We start from the raw sequence: 25,326 nt of genomic DNA on the forward strand, positions 1-25,326 counted from the left end.
GAGTATCAGATGATTGAGTCATGGGCCAAACTCTGGGGGTTTAAAATAACATTTACAGCACAAAGGAGGGAAAGCAGACTGAGAAGGAGCCGCCAGAAAGGCAGGGAGAAAACCATGAATGTCACAGAAATCAAGAGAGAAAATGAGTTTCACAAAGAAGTAGTTATCAGAATTAAGTAAATAGAATGTCAAATAAGGGCTGAAAAATGCCCACTCACAATGATAATGAGATCATTTGGTGAACTTGGCAAGAGGTGTTTCCGAAAAGTGAGAAAGTGTTGGCGAGGGGTGGTGGTGGTGAAGCCAAACTGCAGGGAGTTGAAAAGTGAAGAAATTGGAGCCAGAGTATACGTTATTGTTTAAAGACGTTTCGCTGTGTATAAAATTTCTCTTAGGATGTGAAGTGAAATTAAAAACTGTAGGTGCTATTTATCTGTATTTAAACATTTTTCATTGCATGGTGAAATAAGTGAAATATGCTTTAAAATCGCTTGCTTGGTCATAAAAAGGAATGAAAAAGCTAGGGTGATAGAAGATATATTGAGGGCAAGAGTAAGAGGAATAATGGAGCACACTTGTGAACAGGGCAAGTGCCAGGAGTCAAAGAGGTAGAAGAAGGGATAACTGATGGAGAGGGGATGGATTCCAAACAATAGATGGAAAGATAAGCTACTTTACCTGGAGGTCCCTTATCCTCTGATATAGGAGGGAAAGGTCAGTGGAGAGGTATGTAAATTTGAAAAGGAGAAGTCAAAAAAATAGAATGAGTTCGTCCCTAATGGCTATATACTTAAAAAAATTAAATTTCTCTTATGAACGTAGAAAAAAAACTTAGATAAAATATTAGTAAATCAAATATAATCATATATAAAAAGGATACTCTACATGACCAAGTTGGGATTATTTCAGGAATGCAAGGTTGCTTTAACAATCAATGTAAACAGATTACACAAAATCATATTAGCAGAAAAACAGATGAAGAGCCGACAGTGTGCCAAAGAGGTAGAGTGAAGTACACAAAATCAAGAAAATGTGTAAGAACTGCCTTAAAAGCCAAAGTAAACTCTATTCTATACATGTGATTGCCTTTTCAATATCAGCATACTTATCAACTCTTATTTACTGTAGCAAAAGAATGTCACAGTCAATCCATCATATATCACAGTTAAGAATACAGGGTACTGCTATTCTGCTGATTTACCACAAAGATACAATTCAGGGCAGTTTTAATACCAGGTCTACTCCTAGATATTCCAATTTAATAAGTCAAAGTGACCAGCTATCTGTATTTTTTAAAAACTCCAAAGAGTTAGGGCTCTTACATCAGTGGTTCTCAATCCTGGCCTCGGGGGTGGGGGAAGCTTTTTAAAAAATATTAATGCCTGGGGCCTATCTCCAGAGACTCTGATTTAACTGACCCATAGTAGGGCCTAGCACTCTTAAAAGCTCCCCAGGTGATTCTACGTGAATAAAATTACATGCACTTTTATGATTATAAGTTTGAATGGTAAGTAGTAGAAGCAGCTGACACTAGCTACATTGTAAAAATTAGCAAGCTTTAATTGTATATTCCTTCACTTTTCTAGGCATTAAATGTACTGTTTTGAAATTAATTTGTACTTATTTACATGTTGCTTATAATGGGTAGTCAAATGTGGTAGAGGGTATGTTCTGATCTCTATTTCCAACTACGGCACTAAACATTCAAGAACAAGCACTTTGTTTTTAGTTCCCCATCCCCCCATTTTTTCACATGTTTAACCAAAAGAGATGAAGTCTATTTAAAAGAAAAATAATGAAAAATTAAATAAGAAACATTACGTCTCCAGTGTTGTTACAGAAAATGGGTTTTACCGCAAAAGGAGTGAACCTATGCTTAAATAACCACTTCAGGTTTTTTGGATTAAAAAAAGCAGAACAACCTAATTTCTACTCCACCATTCCATGAATTGAGTAAACTGATAACTTACCAGTCTGCAAGGCAAAGGACTGAACAACGGTTTATCTTCATCATTTAAAATTCTTTCTGAGGATTAAAAATGGTAAAGATGGTAAATTTTATGTTTTGTACATTTTATTACAAGTTTAAAAAAAAAGTAAAAAAAAATTCTTTCTCCCGAAAGCACAATATTGTCAGGTTTTGAAATCTTTAAGTCATTTCACAAGAATTAACTTTGGATAAGAAGTAAAAATGAAGAAATATTCCCTTAACTGACAAGAAGCTATAACCACCATTAAAATGAGTTCTCTGTTGCTGTGGTTAATTTATAAACCGTCAATCTAATATTCTGTCAGCACACTACATTTCCTGCTTCAAAGTCTTTATATTATTTGATATTGTTGCCCACATTAAACATCTCTGTTTAAATACAGGATTCTACACACAACTCATGTCAATGTATGCTTGAGATTTAAAGACACAACTGAATCTCTTACCTATGCTTTGGATGGTGTACGCACAACTACCCCAGCACATTATGGGGACACGGGGATCCTCTTCATTGGGATGAACCTTTAGTCCCACCTTATAAGTAGCAGTTCCAAATGTTGTTAGCATTTCTTTTATGCTTTCAGAATAAGGATTCCTGAAGTGAACATGTACAGGATTAGCTCAAAACAATGTGCTCACATCAATCAAAGGGCTCAGTTTCTTAACAGCTATTTTCTGTGTTGGAATTGAACCACTGAAACTACCTAAAGATAGTTGTATGAAAAGGGGGAATGAAAGACATGCAAACGGTCCCTGCCTGAGAGGGGTTATGCTCTACTTGGGTTGGCAGCAGTGACGCACAGGCCTGAAAACAAGCTATTAGGGTGAAGGTCTACACACTGAACTATTGGATCCTGGACCTCTTCCCCATCTCAAGAACATCAGCAATGTGTACCTACTGCCATAGATTTTAGTTTCTCCAGTGAAGAATTCTCAGGAAAAGCCGTTTTTACACATTGACATTTGGGGGTCCCAAGTGAAAGACTGGCCGGGGCCTGATCACCTCGTGAGGCTCATAGGTCAGCAAGCTCCAACCTGCCCACCAGGTATCCAGTGAGCTTCTTAGTGCCTTGTTCTTGAAGTCACCCAAGGACCAATAAACATTTAAGAAAAGAATCAAACATCAAAGACATAAACACCAAAACAAACAAGCAGAAAAAGGAACTCAGGGAAAACGGAGACAGGGTAGAAAACAACCAATTTATAAAAAAATTCGGGGACTTCCCTGGTGGTGCAGGGGTTAAGAATCTGCCTGCCAACGCAGGGGACACGGGTTCGATCCCTGGTCCAGGAAGATCCCACATGCCGTGGAGCAACTAAGCCCGTGTGCCACAAATACTGAGCCTGTGCTCTAGAGCTCACGAGCCACAACTACTAAGCCTGTGTGCCACAACTACTGAAGCCCATGGGCCTAAAGCCTGTGCTCCGGAACAAGAGAAACCACCACAATGAGAGGCCCACACACTGCAACGAAGAATAGCCCCTGCTTGCCGCAACTAGAGAAAGCCCGTGTGCAGCAGTGAAGACCCAATGCAGCCATACACACCTACATAAATAAATAAGGAGATCAGTCCAAGAGGGCCAAGAATGAACTAACAGTAGGACTACCTCAAAGAATGGAAAAACCAAGAGAAAATTATCTAAGGAACAAAATAAAACATTCCCCAAACTGAAGGATATGAATCTTCAAAGAGCCTGTTGAAAACGTGGCGAAATGAATGAAGACTCACATACCAAGGAATATCACAGAGAAATTTCAGAACATTGGGAATTAATGAGACAATCACAACAGTTTCCAGAAGTAATAAAGTTACAACGGAACAGGAATCAGAATGGTGTTAATTTCTCAGTGGGTGCTAGAAGTTAGTAAACACTGCCTTCAAAATCTAGATGTAAAGTTACTTCTAACCTATAATTCTATACGCAAACCATCTATTAAGCATATGGATATAATAAATGTATTTTCAGACATGGAAAATTTAACACCCAGGCACCTTTTCTTAGGAATCTGCTGAGAGATGCAACATGAGGGAGTAAATTAAGAAAGGAAGACGAGGACTTCCCCAGTGGTTAAGATTCCGCACTCCCAAAGCAGGGGGTGTGGGTTCAATCACTGGTCAGGGAACTAAAATCCTACATGCCACAGGTGCGGCCAAAAAAAAAAAGAGAGAGAGAAGTACAAGATCCAGCAAACAAGAGGAGCAGGGCTAGGGGAAGTCTTAGGGTGACAGCTGTGCCCTGTCCTGATTGGCATGGGAGGGCAAAGGCTGTGGGAGGAGGGCTCCAGGAAGGAAGATCATCTGATGAATCTGAGCACTGATAGCTACTGCTAGGCATCTGACAGGTCTACCGCAATGTTTAGGGGAAAAAAAAGTATTATATACAAAGAAAACCAAGTATATGAAAATAATAAGGTAATTATTAACCACAGGAAAACAAAATGTATAAGAAAGGAAAATTTACCACACAACTTATCAGTAGAAACAATTATAATATAAAAACTGACAAATGATTTAACCAAAAATTGTGAAATTATAGGTAGACTGGCGAGGAATAGTGAATAGGGTAGAGGTCAAAGTTGAATCCTAAATTACTAGTCAACAGAAAGATACTGTTTAAAAAAATGATAAATCAAGACACAGCTGATTAAGCATTTTAATTAGAAATATGGAAGTACGTAGCAGAAGAAACAAAATGACAGGACTGGGGATAGGGAGGAGGAATGTGAGAGGCACAGGATTGATGTTCTTTCTGTTTAAGCCCTCCAGTAGTATTTTTACTGAGTAATTTAGTATTTGCCAGGCACAGCTTCCAGGTAACGTTAAATGTATTGTCACTTTATCTTTATAACACTTATGAGGTAGATATTATTATCTTCCCTTTACAAATGAGGAAACTGAGTGAAGTACAGAGAGGTCAAGCAATTTGCACAAAGTTGCACAGCTTATAAGCAGTGGTGCTGGAACTGAACAAAAGCAGTCTAGCTCTAGAATCTGGGTTATACCTTGTAACTTACTGGCTATGGGTAAAATTAGGCTGCAAACACTCTGGTTTTGGTCCTGAGTTACTAAGAGGTTGATGGGGCCATAAATAGAAAACAGAAGTCAGAAGGAAGCATGGGCTTTGGTGGGGGAGCTAAGCACCTTAGGTTTAGATGTACTGATGAGGTGTTGTCAAGGAGAGCCAGATCAAGGGGTGTAGGAGGGAGTCAGGAACATAGACTAGGAGAGGTTTGTGAGAATTAAACATGCCATGTAGTTCATAGGTTTTTATCAATACACCTGCAGTAAATATTCTTAAGTCTCAGAATTCAAGATCAGTGTCCTGTAACATTTTGCTCCCTAACTTGACAAACGATATTCTTACTAACTGCTGACTTAATTTTTCATTTCAAGTGGGCCAAATTTAAAAGGAATAATATACTCACTTAGGATGAAAATCAGGCCTAAATCCTTCAGGGAGCTGCAATTCATCCACATTTTCTAAATTCTTTGATAAGGCAGTATCTACAGAAACAAGCATTTTATACTATTATTCTTTAGTCCACAATATTTCTATAAATTTCAGTCACAAATTTCATTCTAAATTTAGGTCAAAGAAATTTTAAAAAATGGGAAAAATTCCCATTAATGAAAACCAGTATAATATACATTCAAAGCATGAGAAACACTATTGCTCTGGATGACCTAGGTACCTTCTTCAGTCACCTGTGCTTCTCCTCAAAGTAAAGCCACTGGAATGTAGCTAGGGAAGGTAAGAAAAGGAAGAGTATGCCGTTTTGTTTCCTTATAAACCAATGGTATAAATTCTGCTCAGACTGTTTTCCCTCAAGGTCGGAAGTGCAGTGCATGTCTATCAAACTTGGGAAGCCTTTGGTAATGCCAACAATATAGTGAGTCAGCCCACAGAGAATAAAGCCAGCTCTTCCATACTCAGTTACATCTCCCCGACCCCCAGAAGCTCTTCAATAAAATGGGGGAGGAAGTGAGAAGTATTTATCATAAACTTCACATGAGCTTGTGTGTTTTCAAGGAATAAGGAGTAATGTAAGAGATTCAAATTTAGTTCATTAAGACAAAGAAAATTAGAGAAAGTCAAATTTTAAAGTGAGAGGCTTCATTTTTAAAATATTTTAAAACAATTTATTCTGAAACTATTTCCCAATGGTTTCAGACGTTAGGGAAAAATGAAAGCAGGTTATCAGAACTTACTAGGAGTATTTTCTTCTTTCCTAAGAACCTGTAATGCTTTTATTTGCTGAGATATTGTTCTAATCCACTGAGTCAGATTTGGTTGGTCTGAAAAATGTAACCTGCTAGAAAAGATTATAGAGAGTGTTTAGTATTCTGTTGCTGCTTAGTTTAAGATACAAAAAAGACTCCTTAAATGATCACAGGTATATTTTAGACACACTTCAAATATTAAAAAAACAAACAAACAAAGAAAAAACCTAGGGGAAAATTTGTTGCTTTTTAAGAAGTCAGAATAGGTATTTACCAATGGAAATGAAAATACATTATTCGTCAATATGATGCTGATAATTATTAGCACCATATTGAATTATCTGTCAAATATTTCACTTTTTCGGTACTGGAATTTATTAGTATTTCTTAAATATCATAATCACCACACCACGGACACTATTTATTGAGTGCTTATTATATTGCAAGCCCTTAGTTATGTTGTGAGCATTTTACAGTATTATATTTAATCCTCAGAATCTTTAATGAAATAGGTTATATTATTGTCCCCATTTTACAGATGAGGAAACTGAGGTTTAGAGCTATGTTACTTGACTAAGGCCATATATGGGACAGATGTGGCATTCAAACCCAGCTATATCAGACTCCACAGCCTGTGTTCTTTTAACAAATGTGCCATAACTGACTCTCCTGGGAAAAAAAGCAAAAGCTGAACCACAAAAGTGATTGTTTTCTCCTTACATGCAGAGAATTCTTAATCTAACAATGACTAATTTCTTTACCAGTTCAAATGCAGGTATAAGTCAGCACCATGATATGCTTTTCTGATTAAAATGCATGAGCTTACATGCACATCTAATGGTATTTTAAGAACACTGTGTAGTAGCATAGACTAAGACACCATGGTTTTAACTCCTAAAATTGAAGAGAAAAAAACTGACCCTGCTTTATTTAAACCCAAATAGTAGCACAGAAATAAACAGATGATTCATATTCACAAAACTCAAATTAGTATTTGTGAATGTAAGACAGACACCATAAACTGAGTAACAAAGGTCAGGTTTGAAGAGGAGACACTATCAAATTCATATGTGAAATGAGTATGTCTAATACTCCTATTAACTAGAAGTGCACTAAAAATTATGAAATGACAAAAACTTTGCATTTTAAATACACTAACAGATTTTCACTTTTTGGCCCAATTTTTGAATTGGCCAGTAAATTGCAAAAAATTATATTTAATTGTTAGTATGTTCAAAAATGTCCGTTTGAGCTGCCCCTTCTCCCCCTATCAATTTACTGAGCATCTCTTAAAACGTATGAGGGAGATATTTAAAGTGGGGTCTTAGAAATAAAGGAGACAGTTTTCATGAACACATGGGAACTTTATATCCTTTATAGTGCTTACAGGTGACCAAGAAACTGTTAAATTTTAGCCTGTTCCTTTCTAAAAACCAAAATCATATTTCATAGGTCAGCTAGAAGAAATAACTAAATAAAAAGTTTGGAAAGTACCTGGAAGACATTATGCATTTACCTAGAGTGATCTCCTCACCCAGCTGTTGTTTATTATTTCATTACCTTCAAAGGAAACTAGTTCTTTGATATAAAGGTTTTATGAGCCAAAACTTACCTATTAAAAATATTTCTTGGAGGAAGCAGCAGAGGAATAACAGTATTACTCAAGCATTCACAAAGGGGACAAAGGAATTCTCCATTTTCTACATCATAGCTTGTATGTAAGCGTAATCTCTGTTGCCTTCGCTGTTCTTTAGCTTGAACGGAATCAAAATACCTTTAACAATTAGAAAACATGAGGTATCAAAAACAATGGTAATTTTTGAAAATGAGAGCCACAAGCTTCAACATTTTAAATAATTTGTTTCCACAAAAAAAATCTAAAAATTAAAATCTTGAAATGACCTGAATTATTTTTAACAGTGATACTCTAATTTTGAGTTGATGTAATTACCAAAACGGGTTAAGAGTTCTAAAACAGGAGAATCAAAAAAAGACTGCCTTGCAAACAATCATTCACAATGTAGCATATTTCTTGGTCCCAGTGCTCTGCGGTTACTCCCCCAGTGCTGGTGACTACTTACTAGGGGCAGTTCATAACAACTCAATGAGCAGAGCACTAGAATAACAGCACTGATTTGTTGGTTTTGCGGAAGCATAGAAAGCACCAAAGTAGAATAAGTTTGAAGTTATCCCATCTTAGCTCAGGGAGCCATGACAATCTTAGGAACTAACCAGACAAGTACTACCATCTTCAGAATCAAGAGTTGTTCACCCTGGACCCAAAGAAAGACATATTTCTAGGGTTTATACCACTGTAAAAATCCTTTACTTCATCTAGTCTGTTAGATCCCCACATTAAAAAATACATTTGATATACTATGAAGTTTCTAAGTCACTCCTTTAAATGTAATGACAAAGCAAATTAATTTTGTTATTTATTAGGCAGTAATACGGAGTTTTCTTCTTCAAACATCTTTAGTTCTTTCTCCCTTTTTCTAGAATGGAATTTCCTTTATTAAAAAATTTAATTTTGAGCCTTTGGATAAGCTTCTCTTGCCTAATATTAAGAATATAAATTACCTTTGCCAACAATGGGCATGCATAATGTGCCCACAGCTACCAGTGTGTGTTCCACAAGACAGATCAGGGTGCATGAATAATGGATCATATTTTTCTGCATTATAAAACAAACAAAAAACAAAGCAAAAAACCAAGCATTTAATATTCCTATAACAAATGTACAACTTTAAACTGTGAAATCCTTACTAAGGGCCTGTAAACTTCAAATGATATGCTAGTTTATTCCTTTGATTTGAGATACCAATAATTTATGCAAGACCCCGGATTATTCAGAATACAGGACTCTCTAATTTTCATTACCCTGAGCAAGTTAATGAAACATCCCTGAATTGTTAACTGAAACTGGGATCCCATATTTAAGTACATCTAATCTTTTGAACATTTCACATTTTCAGGGCACTGAGAGACTCCTATTCCCCGAAAATGCCCTGAGCCTGAGGTAAAAGGGATATTCTTCAGAGAGAGGTCTTTAATACCTTCAGGGCAGCTGGGTCACAATGATCTCTAACAAAAAAAGATGTCCTGGCAGTAGAGGAGAATCTGCCTAAAGACAATCATGCAAAGACTAGCAATAATTACTATACCAGAGTCAAAGCTGCAGCAAAATATCTGGGACAGCAGCCCAGACCAGAGTAGGGAAAAACAGGCAATTCAGACAGTCTTCTGCTCTGGTACTAATTTTTTATATTTAAAGGAGATGAAAAATGAAGACAAACATAAAGTGGGTAGCTGGCTTCTTTGGGAATTCTTGAATTCTCTACATAAATTAGTATAATCTTAGAAATTCCCTAACATTAAATTACTCAAGTTTCAATTTGCTTTATATAATAGAACAGTACAAATTTCACAGCATAAAGAAAATCTTTTATGACATAAATTGTGAAAGCATTAAAAAAATCCACTTATAGCCAAGTACTAAATACAATTGGTATTTTATCTTTATCTTCAGCCTGGAATAAAATTTGTAAATCGTCTAGTACAAATGATCATTTCTTAAGGTGAAGCTGACCAATGTATCTTAACTAGGGTGCTTGAGAGCCACACTGTGAAGACTTTCATTATAGAGAAAAGGCAAACTTACCAGTGGTCTCTCACACCTCCTTCCAATCATACAATGTGAAAAGCACTGGCTAAATTAAGTGCTTTGGAAATTAAAACACAGTTCCTACTCTCAAGAAGTTTACTGGTATCATTGAGGCATATGCACACATAAACAAATGTAAGAGTAGAAACATAAAAGTATCTGCGGTGGACACAATAAGGTGCAGCCCAGAAGCCCCTGCAGGAATGAATGACTTACTCCCTCAGCTGTTAGAAGAGAGCACTCAACTGTTATCCCTCTTTAAGGGACTTTGCTCAGGGTCACACTACTTTGATCAAGGTCACACCTCTTTCCAGAGGTAGGCCACAACCAGTCACTGATCAGTGTCAGGGTATAAAGACCTAGCCCCCTTGCCCCAAGTTGGGACACCTCTGAAGGGCCATTCAGCTCCAGAGATCCCATGGGGTTGGTTAAGGTCTTTTGGGGACTGCATCATAGCTCAACTTCTCCCTTTGCCCAAACCTGCTTCCTTCCCCTCCATTCCACGTTGATCCCAAGACTCTCTTGAATAACATCCTGCACTGCATGGTAATCTCTATCTCAATAATCTAAATGAGAATCTGGCTCAAGGACAGCTTCTCACAGGGGTGACTCACACCACTGTTAGATCAAGGGATTCCACTGATAGATCAAGGGATTCCACCCTGGATCTATCCATGAGATAAAATAATTATGGAGATAAAATAGTTATTGTTATTTAAGTGTCAACTAATTATTGGACTTTACAAATGTGAAGAATGGGAAAGACTGTTAAGTACCAAAGTAGTTAATGAAACAAAGAACAGCTTTCTTTTGAATCCCTGCTATTTATCAGCTGCGTAATTCAGGCATAATACTTAACCTTCTGGAGTGTTTCCACATCTGTCAAGTGAGGAATTCCTGTCTAAGTTACCTGCTCAAGATACCACCAAGCCTACAGTTACTATTAGGTTAATAAAATCTCTGTATATCACCTACCATACTATGTGGCAGTCATTATTAAGAGGGAGGATGAGGATATACCTATGGCTTACCTGGATCCTGAATGAATTTACTTCTGTTTTTAGATAATACAGTTGATCTCTGAACAAATGCTGCCAGGACCATTGCCCTGCTTTCCACCTTGACCTCTTGCTCTTCTTGACACAATATACAGGTAACAAATTGTCTTTGTTCAGGGACCGGAGTCTGTGCTGGGCCCAATGCCGTACGAGTCATATCTGAAACCATAGGGCTGGAATAAAAAGGTTAGGAGTATAATTAATGAGCCTAAGAAGTTTCTATAGAATCATAAAACAGTAGATTCTAGGTAAGTAGAAACGTATTTAAAACACGCAGTTTTTTGTTTTTTTAAAAAAATATTTATTTATTCGGCTGTGCCGGGTCTTAGTTGTAGCACGTGGGATCTTTGATCTTTGTTGAGGCGTGCAGATCTTTAGTTGCAGCATGTAAAGTCTTGGTTGCAGCATGTGGGATCTAGTTCCCTGACCAGGGATCGAACCCAAGCCCCCTGCATTGGGAGCGCAGAGTCTTAGCCACTGGACCACCAGGGAAGTCCCTAAAACACACAGTTTTGATGACTTGATTTGAGAGACCCAAGTCTTTCATATGTATCAAAACCATCTCCTTCAATTCTCATAGCAATCCAATATGCAACACATAAGCCAGACACGAAGTTAACTGAGCCCAGTGTATTCATTCTTTTATGAATCTCAAGGGTCTTCTGTATAACTTACATTTTAAGCATACATATGAATTCTCTTATCTATAGTCAAGAGACATGCTCATAATCATATGCTAATAAACTCAGATTTCTAAGATTAAGTCCTCTAACTACAAGGCCACAAAATTTATCAACTCTTCTAAGTTATTCTATGATTAAGTGTACTTATAAAGAAAAAAAACCAAACATCTTCCTCAGTTGAGAACCATGGTCAAGAGTTTCAAAAATTGTGATTAATTTTTACCTATTATCAAGAACAGCAGAGATAGAGGCATCCAGTTCTAACGTCTGCTGAAAGAGTTCTTTGTTCTCATCAATAAAGTGCCGCTGCATCTCAGACATCTGGGCCATGATCTTTTCTCTGCGCAGTCTGGCAATCTCGGCTTTTCTCTTCCTCTCAGCTTTGTCTTTGTCTCTCGAACTCTGAAATTACGCTTCATTTAATTAGACCATTAGAGGCTAAATGCATATTTTTTTCCCCCAAAGCAGAAACATCTTTATTGTAAATACTAATTAAAAACTATTCTATAATCTCACTTTTATAAACGAAGAGCAAAGATTTCTTAATCAACCTAACATGTTAAAAGAAAAAAAAAAAGGCAGTCCAAAAAGACAGCTACAAAAATATAAATAAATGGTGGCACACTTCTTGGGATTTACATGTTTGTGAATAACATCAACTACCAACTTAATGCAGATAAATTTAATTGTTTATAGTGAGCTTGCCACAATTTTTCAGCATTACCACACTTTACATCTTATACCTCTTCCATTATGGTTCCTTCTGTCTCTGCCACAGGACTGGTGGATGAACTCTCCCTTATCTTCTTAATAGCATTAAAAGTCTATGAAAAAAAATATCGTTATTCTGAAGCTATGAAACATTATAAAAATTTAAAGATAAACATTTAATATTTCTCACAAAAAGCAGAGTGATGCAGGAAATTTTACCTTTAATATCCACTTAATCATATCTTTGTGGACTTCTAGGTAGGGAGCATTTTGTAGTGTTTCCAGCATAGCTAGTATGCTAGGAGAGTTGTTTGGTGCTTCACCAGGTTCTGAGGCAGAAGAAAAAAAGGGCACACGAACAACAGCTAAGACTTCATAGTGCTTATTACTGTGCACAAGAAGATACATGAAGTTGCTTATAACATCTGCCCATCATTTGCCCATCATTTGATTACAGCTCAACTTAGAAATTTTCAATACCTCTCGAAATGTGACATATTTGTATCTTACAAACAAGTTGTTAACAACTAGAATGCTTTAATCATTCAAAACTGACATCTTACACCAAATGATTATTTTAACATAGCCTCTAGAAAAATTAAATAAAAACCCAGCTGAAGGGCTTCCCTGGTGGCTCAGTGGTTGAAAGTCCGCCTGCCGATGCAGGGGATGTGGGTTCGTGCCCCGGTCTGGGAGGATCCCACATGCTGCGGAGCGGATGGGCCCGTGAGCCATGGCCGCTGAGCCTGCGCGTCCGGAGCCTGTGCTCCGCAACGGGAGAGGCCACAACAGTGAGAGGCCCGCGTACCGCAAAAAAAACCAAAAAACAAAAAACAAAAAAACACCCAGCTGAAAGGTCTACCTGAGATTTTACAAGTCTAAGAAAATGAATCAGGATTATAGGAGTCCATGTGTATACAACATGTATCTATTTGTTTTGATCTTTTCTTTAATGAAAACCTAGATTCAAAATAAAACAAATTTCTTCCTCTATGGATTACTTTATTTTGAGAAAAAGACATAAAAGTCTATTACTCTCAGGAGTACATTTAATACAATATTAGCTAATTTAGTTTTATAGTTGGAAATATCCAATTATTAATTTTATTGATTTAAGAAACATTTGTGGCAAAATATTACTCTTTCCTAAGAGGGTAAGAGACCAAACTATGTGATATTTTTAAAAAAATGTAATTTAATTTAATTGTTATTTTTTTGGCTGTGCCACATGGCTTGTGGGATCTTAGTTCCCCGATCAGGGACTGAACTTAGTTCCTCAGCAGTGAAAGCTCCGAGTCCTAACAACTGGACCGCCAGGGAATTCCCTGAACTATGTGATCTTTAATATTCTTCCAGATCTGAAATTCGGTCGCTGTGGATTAGGGATCTGTCTCTAAATGGTTTGTCTTTTGTTTGTATGTATGTATGCATATATTTATTTATGGTTGCACTGGGTCTTTGTTTCTGTGTGCAGGATTTCTCTAGTTGCGGCGAGCGGGGGCTACTTTTCGTTGCACTGTGCTGGCTTCTCATTGCGGTGGCTTCTCTTGTTGCGGAGCACAGGCTCTAGACGTTCAGGCTTCAGTAGTTGTGGCACGTGGGCTCAGTAGTTGTGGCTCGCGGGCTTAGCTGCTCCATGGCACGTGGGATCTTCCTGGCCCAGGGCTTGAACCCATGTCCCCTGCACTGGTAGGCGGATTCTTAACCACTGTGCCACCACAGAAGTTCCAATAGTTTGTTTTAATTATATAAAATGTTTAAAGAGAAATAGGAGGACTGTCTAGAGAAAATGATGATTGTTGAAAGAAAAAGAAAGAAGCAAAAGAGAACCTGAGATCAAATGAAATAAGGGAGTTTTCTGTGTGGTTATCCCAAAGTAAAAAAACTGCAGATAAAGAATGTACAACAGATACAATGTTAATGTTAATCGATAGAAAGAAACACTGGCAGAGAAAAGAGCTGGGAAAGGCTGGCACCCAAGAACATAGTCTTCAGTGGGGAAAGACAGCTCCCCTTCTTCCTCCCACTTACCTGGATGTGGGCAAAATGGGAAAAATATAGATTTAGCAGCAACCAGGACTATTCCTCCTCATCCCCCAGAGGAACCTAGTATTCTCACAGTCATTATCTTTTAGGAAGAAATGGCAGAGAACACAATACTAAACAAAGTTACAGAAATGCTCCCTTGCAATCAGGAATTCAGAAACTCCTATTATACCACCACAAATTCATTTAAGCATCTCAGCAAATCACTGATTGCAGGTCTGGAGCAGATAAAGTACAAGATGAGCCTCAGACACCTTTTGTGCCAGAAAGCAAGGTGGTGCTCAAATACTAATGGGGTTGGGTCAAAAGGACACAGAGCCAATTGAACAGACTCCCACTACCCAGAAGTGGCACAGTTTGAGCATCAAAAGGAGTATTGATTATAACTGACTATAAAACACTGAAAAAAAACCCATGAGTAACATTAAAAAACAAAAGAACCACAAAAAAACGTAAGCAAACCAAAAAGATTCACAGTTGCCACTACTTCAGGTACCTATTAGAACTGCTTATTCTGAAAATTAATAAAGGAAACGTTTTTATTTAGAGATGAAGTATTATGACATCTGAAACAAATGGTTCAGGGAATTCCCTGGCAGTCCAGTGATTAGGACTCTGTGCTTCCACTGCAGGGGGCCCGGGTTCAATCCCTGGTTGAGGAACTAAGATCCTGCATGCTGTGCAGCACAGCCAAAAGATAAATAAACAAAAAACCAAATGGTTCAAAAAAGTGTTCAAACATAAAGCAAATATAGCAAAACACTAACTACTGAATCTAGGTGGCAGGTATATAGATGTTTACTGTACAACTCTTCCAACTTGTCTGTATGTTTGAAATTTTAATATTAAAAAGCAAGAAAAAATATTTCTTTGGTCCTCTCAAAAAAAGTCACATTACTTTATATAAAACGTAATCCTCTATAGCTAATTTTCTTATTTTCATTACTTTTTATAAGATAATAGCAACAATTTAAAAGTGAAATCCTAATAGCAAACTCTGTGTTTTTAAAAGTATATACTAGAGTTTAAATTTATGTCCTATACTGATTTCAAACTAAGGAATCCTCATTACTTTTTCCTGTTTATGAATTAAAATTTATGTTTTTAAAGTATGGGTAGGCCCTAAGTATTTTTATAAAAATGTATCAGGATCTGATACAGTACACAGGATCTGATATAATACACAGGTGAATACAGACAGTCTCAGAAATTTGGATTCATTATAACCTACTTAAAACTTATATGATCAAATAAAAGAGGTTATACTACATTTAAAAATCATGGACATGTTGAGTTAGTTTAGTAAAAACTGTATACATACTCGATATCTTCTGAGTGAAGGTAAACGTTACTACATGCTCCTCCATGACGTTCTCTAAATGCTGTTTTTCTTCCTGTAGTGCCATTCCAATTAAATGTAACACCTAAAATGCAGTATGTTTTGTAACTTTTAGTGAAACAAAAATCAAGTACATATTTTTATAAGAAATAAAAAAAATTCACTATTGAAAAAAGATAAACTATTAAACACTAAGTGCAGTAAAAAATAATTCGAAGTACCAATTTTCATGAAATCCAAACTCTAAAGTTCATTTTCTAATAAAGAATTCTCAGCAAGGAAACAAAAATTTCTATTTCAGCTAGGAAGAAAATTCAATTGCAAATTCTTAGGGTAAGTTAAAATTACTAACAGCTGTGACCAGCAATCCATATAATTTTCAGTTTTATTCCATCCCTACACTACAGTCTTAAAAATCACTGATTCTAAGAATCAGTGGCCAAATAATTAGACCTGAAATCATCTATCATGCAATGATCTAATCTATTAATACTCCTAGTTCAATTTCTCTAAGGACTAAAAATCTTAATCATCTAAGAGACACACTTTTATCTCTAATGCCATATCATTTATAAAGATGTTCAGCATACCTCATGAAAAATTCCTTACTAGACTTCTAAGAATATAACTACACTAATCTATTTGCACTTTTATTGTTCTTTATCCTGCTCCCCAATTTTTGAAGGAGATAATGTGTGTGGTGTCTCTGTATCATTCCCTACACATAGGGCTACTGTGGTTGTTAGACTTGGAAGAACTAAGTTAGCCTGAATGACATAAAGCAAATGTATATATAAGATAAATGATGTTCATTCCTCTTTTCTCCATCATTTCCCATACATCTTTTGCTCATTTAATACTGATGGTCTGCAGTATACTGCAACTCCATGCTTTTATATTTTAAGTGTATGTTTGTAAACTGGAGGAGGGTATACATATACAAAAATCTTAGCCAATGAGATACTTGAGCCTGCTGAGACAATGGAAAGAACAGTAACTTTGAAGGAAGGCTCTGGAGGAAGGCTCACCTTCATCTGAATTCTGGCTTCACTGCTTTCAAGTCCCACTAAGCCTAACTTCATCATCTTCAAAATCAAAATAAAAAAAAGAAGCTTTCCTCTAGAGTTTTGAGGGTTACAAATATGGTACATACAAGTGCCTAGCATAGAATAAGGCACAGAGTAGGCTAATAACTGAGTATTATTATTATTATGTTACTTACTAGTTGGGTAACATGGACAAGTCTATCTCACTGAAACTTGCCTTCCTCATCTATACAGTGGAAAAACTATCTACTGATACTCGTAGGGGTATTACGTGAATTTAATGAGATAATAATTTATGAATGACTTACATTAAATCTATAAAGTAAAATACAAACAAGGTTCTAGACTTGTCACTAATTAGTTATAGGAACGTAAGTCTCTGACTTTCAATTTCTTCAACTGCAAAACGTAAGTATTAATGAACTCAGAGGTTTTTAAAGAGAATTAAGTAAAAACAAATGCAAAGATAACACATAATACAAATATCAGAGTACTGTATAAACAAAGACATATCAGGACCAATCAATGAGAGCAGATCTGCCAACAAGACCAAGGTAACCACAACCATGTGGTGTAAAAAAATCTGCCAGGCTCTCATTTTTATGGTCAGACACAAACAGTAACAAAATACTATATTTCGAATTAAGTTAACACTACATTTTATCCTAAGTTTCCTGTGTACAGATATTGACAGGAGTATTTTGTATTTTGGTTTTTACTACAAGACCACTAAAATATAAATAATAAATGTCTTCAAACTTACCCTTTGCAGCATGGACTCAGACCAGACATGTCCGTTATGTTCTACAGTCCATTGCAATACTGTTCTCATGATTAACAACATGACATCTGACTGCAAAATGTTAACCAGACTTGCAAACAGAGGGCAGAATGGGGGCAAAACTGGAGGTGGAAGTGCTGAAAATAAAGTTATAATTGGCTTCTTTTGTAGAACATCCTTTAAAAAACAAATGAACAAACAAAAAAAACAGCAAAAAACTATCCCTTTGTTACATACTTTTGATAGTCTTTAAAGAATATTCATTTACACACATCTTAAAGCTATGTTTTACCTTCTCAGGTCAGTCAAATGCATAAAAACAGCTGTGTAAGTAGCAGTAGTACAAAAGAAGGCCTTTCTTTTCCCTAGAAATGTCTTACGATCCGAGATAAAACCATTAACCCAAAGGTGACTCAGTACAGACTATGTCTACATTAGCATATTTATTAGCCCCTGAAAGTTCACTCATGGGGCTTCCCTGGCGTCCAGTGGTCAAGAATCCGCCTCCCAATGCAGAGGACGTGGGTTCGATCCCTGGGTGGGGAACTAAGATCCCACATGTTGCAGGGCAACTAAGCCTGTGCGCCACAACTACTGAGCCCACATGCTCTAGAGCCCAGGCACCACAACTAGAGGGCCTGCGTGCCACAACTACTGAGCCCACACGCTCTGGAGCCCGTGCGCCACAACTAGAGAGAAGCCCGTGTGCCACAATGAAAGATCCCGCGTGCTGCAAGGAAGATCCCATGTGACGCAACTAAGACCCAAATCAGCCAAAAAAAAAAAAAAAAAGCTCACTCAGAAAGCTTGTATTTAAATCTACCACTTCATTAAGAATCATCATCATAGTCAATAGAAAACAATGTTTAACACGTAAAAGAGACTGAAACGAGATTTTGGGAAAGATTAAAAATACCTGTATCTTCCTTATTTTGTCTTTTCAATTTCCGTTGGGCTTCCTCTGCCTAATAAAAATGAATGTAATTTGGACAGGGAATTAGTAACATGAAACAATCTAATATCCAAAACTACTGATATATGTTAATCTTTGCCATACTAACTTCTGATTTTAGAAGATTTCTATCCTTAGTTTTGCAACTCCCCCGAAATTGGTATCAAGGTTAATTTCCCCCTGCCACTAAGAGAATCCCAAGTGGATTCTTTCTTGATTTAAAATGCAGGGGAAGGGCTTCCCTGGTGGTGCAGTGGTTGAGAGTCCGCCTGCCGATGCAGGGCACACAGGTTTGTGCCCTGGTCTGGGAAGATCCCACATGCCGCGGAGCGGCTGGGCCCGTGAGCCATGGCCGCTGAGCCTGTGCGTCCGGAGCCTGTGCTCCGCAACGGGAGAGGCCACAGCAATGAGAGGCCTGCGTACCGCAAAAAAAAAAAAAAAAAAAAATGCAGGGGAAACATGCACCAACCAAAACCAAAAACTTATTTTTGATTTGAACTTTATTTCATGCATCAAACACTAATACACACTGCTATATAGAAAATAGATAACCAACAAGGACCTACTGTATAGCACAGGGAACTATACTCAATATTCTATAATAACCTGTAAGGGAAAAGGATCTGAAAACGAATATATATATATGACTGATTTCACTGTGCTGTACACCAGAAACTAACACAACATTGTAAATCAACTATACTTCAAAAAAGCAAAGACAAAAACAAACCCCAGAAAACTAATAAACAAAAGCTTTATGTTTAAGTTTCATTTACTGCCATTTATTGAAAACTTATTTTTAAGAGTAGACTGCTAAAAGGCAAAATTTAACCCGCTAAGAATGATCAGGAAAATTCCTTAAGTCACCATGGAATAGCATGTTAAGTACTAGCAATTCTGAAATGAGTGTAAAATAGGTTAACTGATTAGAATACACGTTGATGATGTCTTCAAAAGCTAATAAAATACATACAATTAGATATGTGTGGGTATGTATATAATTATATAGACCTTTTTTATGTATGCACAAAATAAGGGAAAACCCCAAATGCTACGTGGTGGTATAGGTAATCTGTACTTTCTTCTTTATACCTTTTCATATTTTCCAAATTTCCTACAATAAAAATGTGTCCTTTTTCAATCTGTGAAAAGCAGTAAAAGTTGTTTAGGAAAAAACAAAAAAACTCCAAGCAACCCTTTCTCAGTACACTTTTAATTTTCTCAATTACCTTGGACTGCTCTGCCCTCGAAAAGTGATAGAAATACAAATTGAACTCTTTGGCACATTCTGGTTTCAGTTCATACATGCCTCGTCCTGTTAATCCAGGTTTCCTTTGGGGGAAAAAAAAATTCTTCAATCTCATATACTGTTGGTGAATGTAAGCTGGAACTACTTTCTGTGGGTTCATTTAATCATCTACATTCAAAGCTTTATGTGCGTTCACTTTATCTAGCATGTCCACCTTGAATTTATTCTAACTGGACAAGTGAATGTGACGGTCACTGCAGTGACAACAATTTAAAGTCTAACAACAGGGGACAGGTTACACACATTATGACATCTCCAAACAACTGAACACTATTAAAATTGATGTTAACTTGTATACTTTGACATGTAAAGATGTCTGTGATAAGTTCTACCAAGTGAAAAAAAAGCAGATGCAATTTTAGGGTTTAGAGAATCTTTTCTATAATTTTTTCTATATTTTCCCTAAAAATATGTACTGTTTTAAAATCAGCAAAAATAAAGACAATGCCATTGGAATGAGGAGCACAGAAAAAGCAGGATTAAGAAACTGCCTCAACAACCGTAAGGGGATAGACTACTTATAGTTTACTGACTGGGCAACACACTGGACACCGAAGAAAGCATTATTCAGAGGCTATCCCACAACTTAGGTGGCACATTCAAATGGAAACAAAGAAAGCACAATGCATTTACTCAGATCACCTGCTCAGGTTAGTTTCAATTATCTGAAACTATCAGCTAGGGAACATCTGAAAACTGAAAACTCTCATAAAGCTACTTCAAGTTGCTAAGTGCAGGGCTAGATCATAAAAGTGAAATGTCAGTGAGAAATCTAGTTCAGAATTATATGTTTGAAAGTGGTTGTCACTCTCTGAAAACAACAGTTTTATTCTTAGTTCCATCAAAGGAAACACTCTAAGAAAAATTAATGTATAAAATAAAATTGAATGTGAAAAAGCAGAAAATAAACTCACTTGAAATGGGCAACTGCTTCAATTACACTCTCCATGCCAGTTTCCTTGTTCTCCTAAAGGTACAGGAAACAAATTAAGTGTGTTTCATGTTAATAATAATATCTGCTAGCACTCTTGAGCATTGTGCTTTTATCTCATTAAGCTTCATACAGCAATCGCATAAAGCAGATATACTATTCTCCTGATTTTTACAAATGAGGATTCCATAGTAAACATAATGATTAATAGGCAGTTGGGAAAATTCAGTTGGTAAGCTAACATTTATTCAGATTGACATAATTAAAAACAAGTTACTACCATATGGAATCAAGATGACAGCTTTCAAAAGGAATAAAGTAAAAACACAAAGTACACATAACGTTTAAATTTTATATTTAAAATTTATATATTTGCAGTATTTTGTGAAATAGCTACACTAATTTCTTATCTATTTTTGTTAAAACATCATTTCCCAAATCATATCCCATTCAAGACAAGCTGTTCACAGGAATTCCGTGAAATAGTCTCTGGTCAAAAATGTTTGGTAAATATAGATGCCATCACTTTGTACAAGGCAGTTACACTTTTAAAATACTGTTTTAAATTTTATTTCTTCCTTATTCCAATGGTCTAAATGAAACTGTTAATTGTTTCCTCATTTCCTGCATTAAAAAGTACATGTATACACAACTAGAAATGGCAAAGTAGTCCATTAACAAAGATCTATTAAAAAAAGTACATGTAATTTTTATTCTGACTAGATATTCAGTGATATTAAAAATCATTATTTTTTTTTAGGTGTGATAATTGGCATATGCATAGGTTTCTCTAAAAGCTCATATCTTTTGGATCAACCTTGGCACTACTGACATTTGGACAAGATAGTTCTTTGTTGTGGGAATCTGTCCTGTGCATTGTAGGATGTTTAGTAGTATACTGGCCTCTGCTGAATAGATGCCAGTAGCATCACACACCCTGCCCTGAGTAGTGACATTGCCAAATGCCACCCCCTCCAGGGGGTGGGGGGGGAATCATCCCTGGTTGAGAACCACTGTTTTAGATATATACAATTCTATTTATAGAAGAAATGGTAAACCTGGTATTCTCTACAAAATAACCCAGTGAGGGTGAAGAGATCAGTGGCTGGGGTATAAATAAAATAAGATTGGTCATATGTTGAAGCTGGAGATGGTTCACTATACTATGTTTTCTATTTCTATAGATGTTTCAAGTTTTTCAAGTTTGAAATAATACGAAGTTTAAGAGAAGTATTACAATGCAACAAATAAAGGTTTAAATCCCAGAAGAATGACATTAAGGTTAAGAGTTTTGATCTATGTTTCAAATTCGGGAAAACATTTTGAAAAGCCTCGATGAAAATAAAGTCCTTTCACAACTGTAATCTGGGTTTCTGAAAAGCCCCAGGGCTGAAAAGTAGGCGGCAGAGGAACTTAAGGTCCTGGCAGGAAAAATAGTTACAACTGAATCTATGAATGCCCATATGAATATTAGCTTACATTCACTAAAATGAGAGAGATGGCTTAGCATAGTCTTTGGATGCTTTAGAAGGAAAAAACTCTAGCAGACTTTAGTCAACACAGCTGAGTAGATATTTCTAGGTTATAAAGCGTTATCTCTACCCATGGCAACTTTGTACTTAAACACCCTATAAAAACCCCTCTTTAATGGATATATAAATTCCGTTCTGAGGAACAGGTTTTTTTCTCTTTAAAAAAAAAAATTAATTAATTAATTTTATTTTTGGCCGCGTTGGGTCTTCGTTGCTGTGCGTGGGCTTTCTCTAGTTGCGGCAAGTGGGGGTTACTCTTCGTTGTGGTGCGCAAGCTTCTCATTGCTGTGGCTTCTCTTGTTGCGGAGCACAGGCTCTAGGCGCGCAGGCTTCAGTAGTTGCGGTGCGTGGGCTCAGTAGGTGTAGCTCACGGGCTCTAGAGCACAGGCTCAGTAGTTGTGGTGCAGGGGCTCAGTTGCTCCACGGCATGTGGGATCTTCCTGGACCAGGGCTCAAACCCATGTCCCCTGCATTGGCAGGTGGATTCTTAACCACTATGAAACCAGGGAAGTCCTGGAACAGGTTTTCTTTTATTCAGCATCCTTATCTCTTTCAAGGCTTCATTGTAAATGATTCTATTCCTAGGCTGCTTTCCACTCCCAGCCCCTAGTATTCTCTTTTTCTAATTATTTCTAATGAGAGTGACTAGAGTTATACATATTCTAGAACTGTAGTTTTTACAATTATGGAAAAGGAACAGAGAAGTAAATCTATACATACTAGACTGGTAGGTAGGGAAGGATTTCCATAATTTTCTTTTCTTAAAATGCAGGTACTTACATCTTCAGGTAAAGACTTTACCAATTCACTATGAGCCATAGGTTTGATGCTCAACTGATGGATAATCTCTCGTTTAATCTCATCTGTAGCATTTACCTGTCCAACTCCAGGACTAAATCTCTCTCCTGTCAACAGTGAATAAGTACATATACACACACTTAACAATCATAATACTTATAAGTGATATATATTTATAATTCATGCAACACAATGTATTTTTCTTTCTGTGCAATGGGAAAGCAATGACTGGTCTGGCAACAAGGTAGGGTGAGAGCAGCACTTAACCATCTTTGTGAGTCTCTGACACAACAGGTGAGTGTAGTCTTCAGCAACAGAGAGAGAACTCTGGTTGCTGTTTTGAAAAAATGGGGTCAGAAGGTGGGAAAGGATTTGAAGTAGTCAAGAACTGGTACAGCAGTAGCTGTACTAGCAGCCTAGGTAGGAGGGAGAGCCTTCCTTTGTTCTTTTATCTAGTGGCAAATAAGATATCACCTTCTGAGACCTTCTTCATTGGTATTACCTCCTGACAGTAGCCAGGATTCTCTGCTCTATGGACTGTAGAGAGACTGAAATAGTACGGGAGGTGGGAGAAAGTAAAGGATAAAAGAATAGGAAAGATGGAGGCAACAGGACTGAAAATTTAGGTAATAAGAAAAAAAAATCTGTGTCTATTAGCCATAGGTCTCTATTAACTTGGAATTTTCATATCTGAAGTCAAGAGGACACTTTTGTACCACAAAACCATGGAGAAAAACATAGCTAAGATATAAAGTAACTGTAAATAGCTCCTAAATATCCTATTCTTGTTTGCTGAATTCTCCTGTCCCCCGTTTTATTCCCAACACAGTCTTCTAGTTTATCTTGCTTTAGCAGTTGTCCTCTCTCCTTCCAAAGGACCACAGTGCTGTTTCTCTCATCATTACAGTAACCAGAGGGGAGATAAAAACAGACACCCTCATCTCCTTCCCCTAAAACTGAGTAACTGCTCAAATAGAGGAAACAGTTCAGATTCTAAACTATTTGATACCACAAAAGTCAATATAATACATAAATGTTCCAAAAGATCCAAACTTACCAACAAGCATTATAATGAGGTATAGCATTTCTTCTATTAGAGTGTTGTTCTGCTGAACTAAATCCTGTAACAATCGGGGACAGTGGGAGAAAGTTCACAGATAATAAGAATACTGTATTACCTCAGATGATCAAAATAACCAAAAAGAATGAAAGATGCTTCTCTAACAGTGTGTTGTGGTCTCATAAAGCATGCTCTTCTTACCTTATGAGTAGTCTCAGAACTAATTTTTTTTCCATAGTCTGGAGTACTGAAAATCTGATGAAGTTCAAAGCGGCTAAGCATTATCATCAGGAAATGATTTGGATCCATCATGGAGACACCTGTCTTTTTTTAAAATGTTTGAGATAAAGGAAAAGAGGAAGGTCAAAAGGGCTACTAAACAACTAGTGAGAGATATTTTGGCTTGCACAAGAGGAAGCAGCTAACTCGTTCATCAATTCCAATAAAAGATGAAAACCCATTTAGCCCCAATCTCTACTTGTGGTAGCTACAAGTGTGGACAGGGATCTATGCTGGTAAAACAAATCAAAACAAAACACTCGCTAAACCCACATGTCATAATTCCTATAAATTCAGTTCAAAGATTTGTGTCAGGGCTATCTTACCACTGCCAGGTGTACAGACAGAAATGTGGTATGGTAATAAAACTTCTAGCATTTAAAAAAATATGTATCATATTAAACTCTTATCAAGAACTCAAACTAATTTTTAGTGATAAATGCTATACTAAGTGAAATGACAGCTTTTAAATATTATCTTATATAGCTTCTCAATCAACTTGAATTTTAATTTATCTTGAACCAATAATTTTTTTTGAAATTTACATTTTGTAACTTTTTCTATAATTTCTAAATCCATTCAGCAATAATATGGAAACACTACTTTGTGACAAGCACTGTGCTATGTAAAATGGACATAAAAAGGAACAAGATAGAGTTGCCACAGTTTAGTGTAGGGGACGAAAAGTAAATAGGCAACTACAATCCAGACTTATGAATGCTATGGTGGGGATAAGCATCATGCTATGGGCCCTCCCAAAAGGGACACAAAGCCACATTTTAGTGTGTCACGGAAGGCTTCCTGGAGAAAGTGACTCTAAACACAAAGACACGCAGGAAAATATTATACATGGTAAACAGAAAAGGAAGCGGGTGGGGTGGGCAATCTAGGGAGCAAAAGAAATAAATGTGCAGATTTTAAGAC

At 36.8% G+C, this 25,326-nt stretch overlaps 1 protein-coding gene across 5 annotated transcripts in view; it reads right to left on the reverse strand.

The window, feature by feature from the left end:
- Positions 1–25,326, reverse strand: part of UBR2 (ubiquitin protein ligase E3 component n-recognin 2) — a 115,956-nt gene that overhangs the window by 22,152 nt on the left and 68,478 nt on the right. For 3 of the 5 annotated variants that reach the window (XM_079933094.1, XM_079933095.1, XM_079933098.1), the window contains exons 19-36: positions 24,325–24,447; positions 24,121–24,184; positions 23,046–23,170; positions 20,717–20,769; positions 19,723–19,825; positions 18,458–18,506; positions 17,524–17,678; positions 15,697–15,799; positions 12,549–12,658; positions 12,362–12,442; positions 11,842–12,020; positions 10,909–11,108; positions 8,794–8,887; positions 7,826–7,987; positions 6,202–6,305; positions 5,418–5,496; positions 2,437–2,585; positions 1,971–2,026 (exon numbers count right to left, since the gene is read on the reverse strand). In XM_079933094.1, the coding sequence (XP_079789220.1) occupies positions 1,971–2,026; positions 2,437–2,585; positions 5,418–5,496; positions 6,202–6,305; positions 7,826–7,987; positions 8,794–8,887; positions 10,909–11,108; positions 11,842–12,020; positions 12,362–12,442; positions 12,549–12,658; positions 15,697–15,799; positions 17,524–17,678; positions 18,458–18,506; positions 19,723–19,825; positions 20,717–20,769; positions 23,046–23,170; positions 24,121–24,184; positions 24,325–24,447 (1,989 nt within the window). The remainder of the gene's footprint in view (positions 1–1,970; positions 2,027–2,436; positions 2,586–5,417; positions 5,497–6,201; positions 6,306–7,825; positions 7,988–8,793; positions 8,888–10,908; positions 11,109–11,841; positions 12,021–12,361; positions 12,443–12,548; positions 12,659–15,696; positions 15,800–17,523; positions 17,679–18,457; positions 18,507–19,722; positions 19,826–20,716; positions 20,770–23,045; positions 23,171–24,120; positions 24,185–24,324; positions 24,448–25,326) is intronic. The other 2 variants (XM_079933097.1, XM_079933096.1) reach the window with 1 other exon arrangement.

Source organism: Stenella coeruleoalba (assembly GCF_951394435.1).
Source record: "Stenella coeruleoalba genome assembly, chromosome: 10".
Taxonomy (NCBI): domain Eukaryota; kingdom Metazoa; phylum Chordata; class Mammalia; order Artiodactyla; family Delphinidae; genus Stenella; species Stenella coeruleoalba.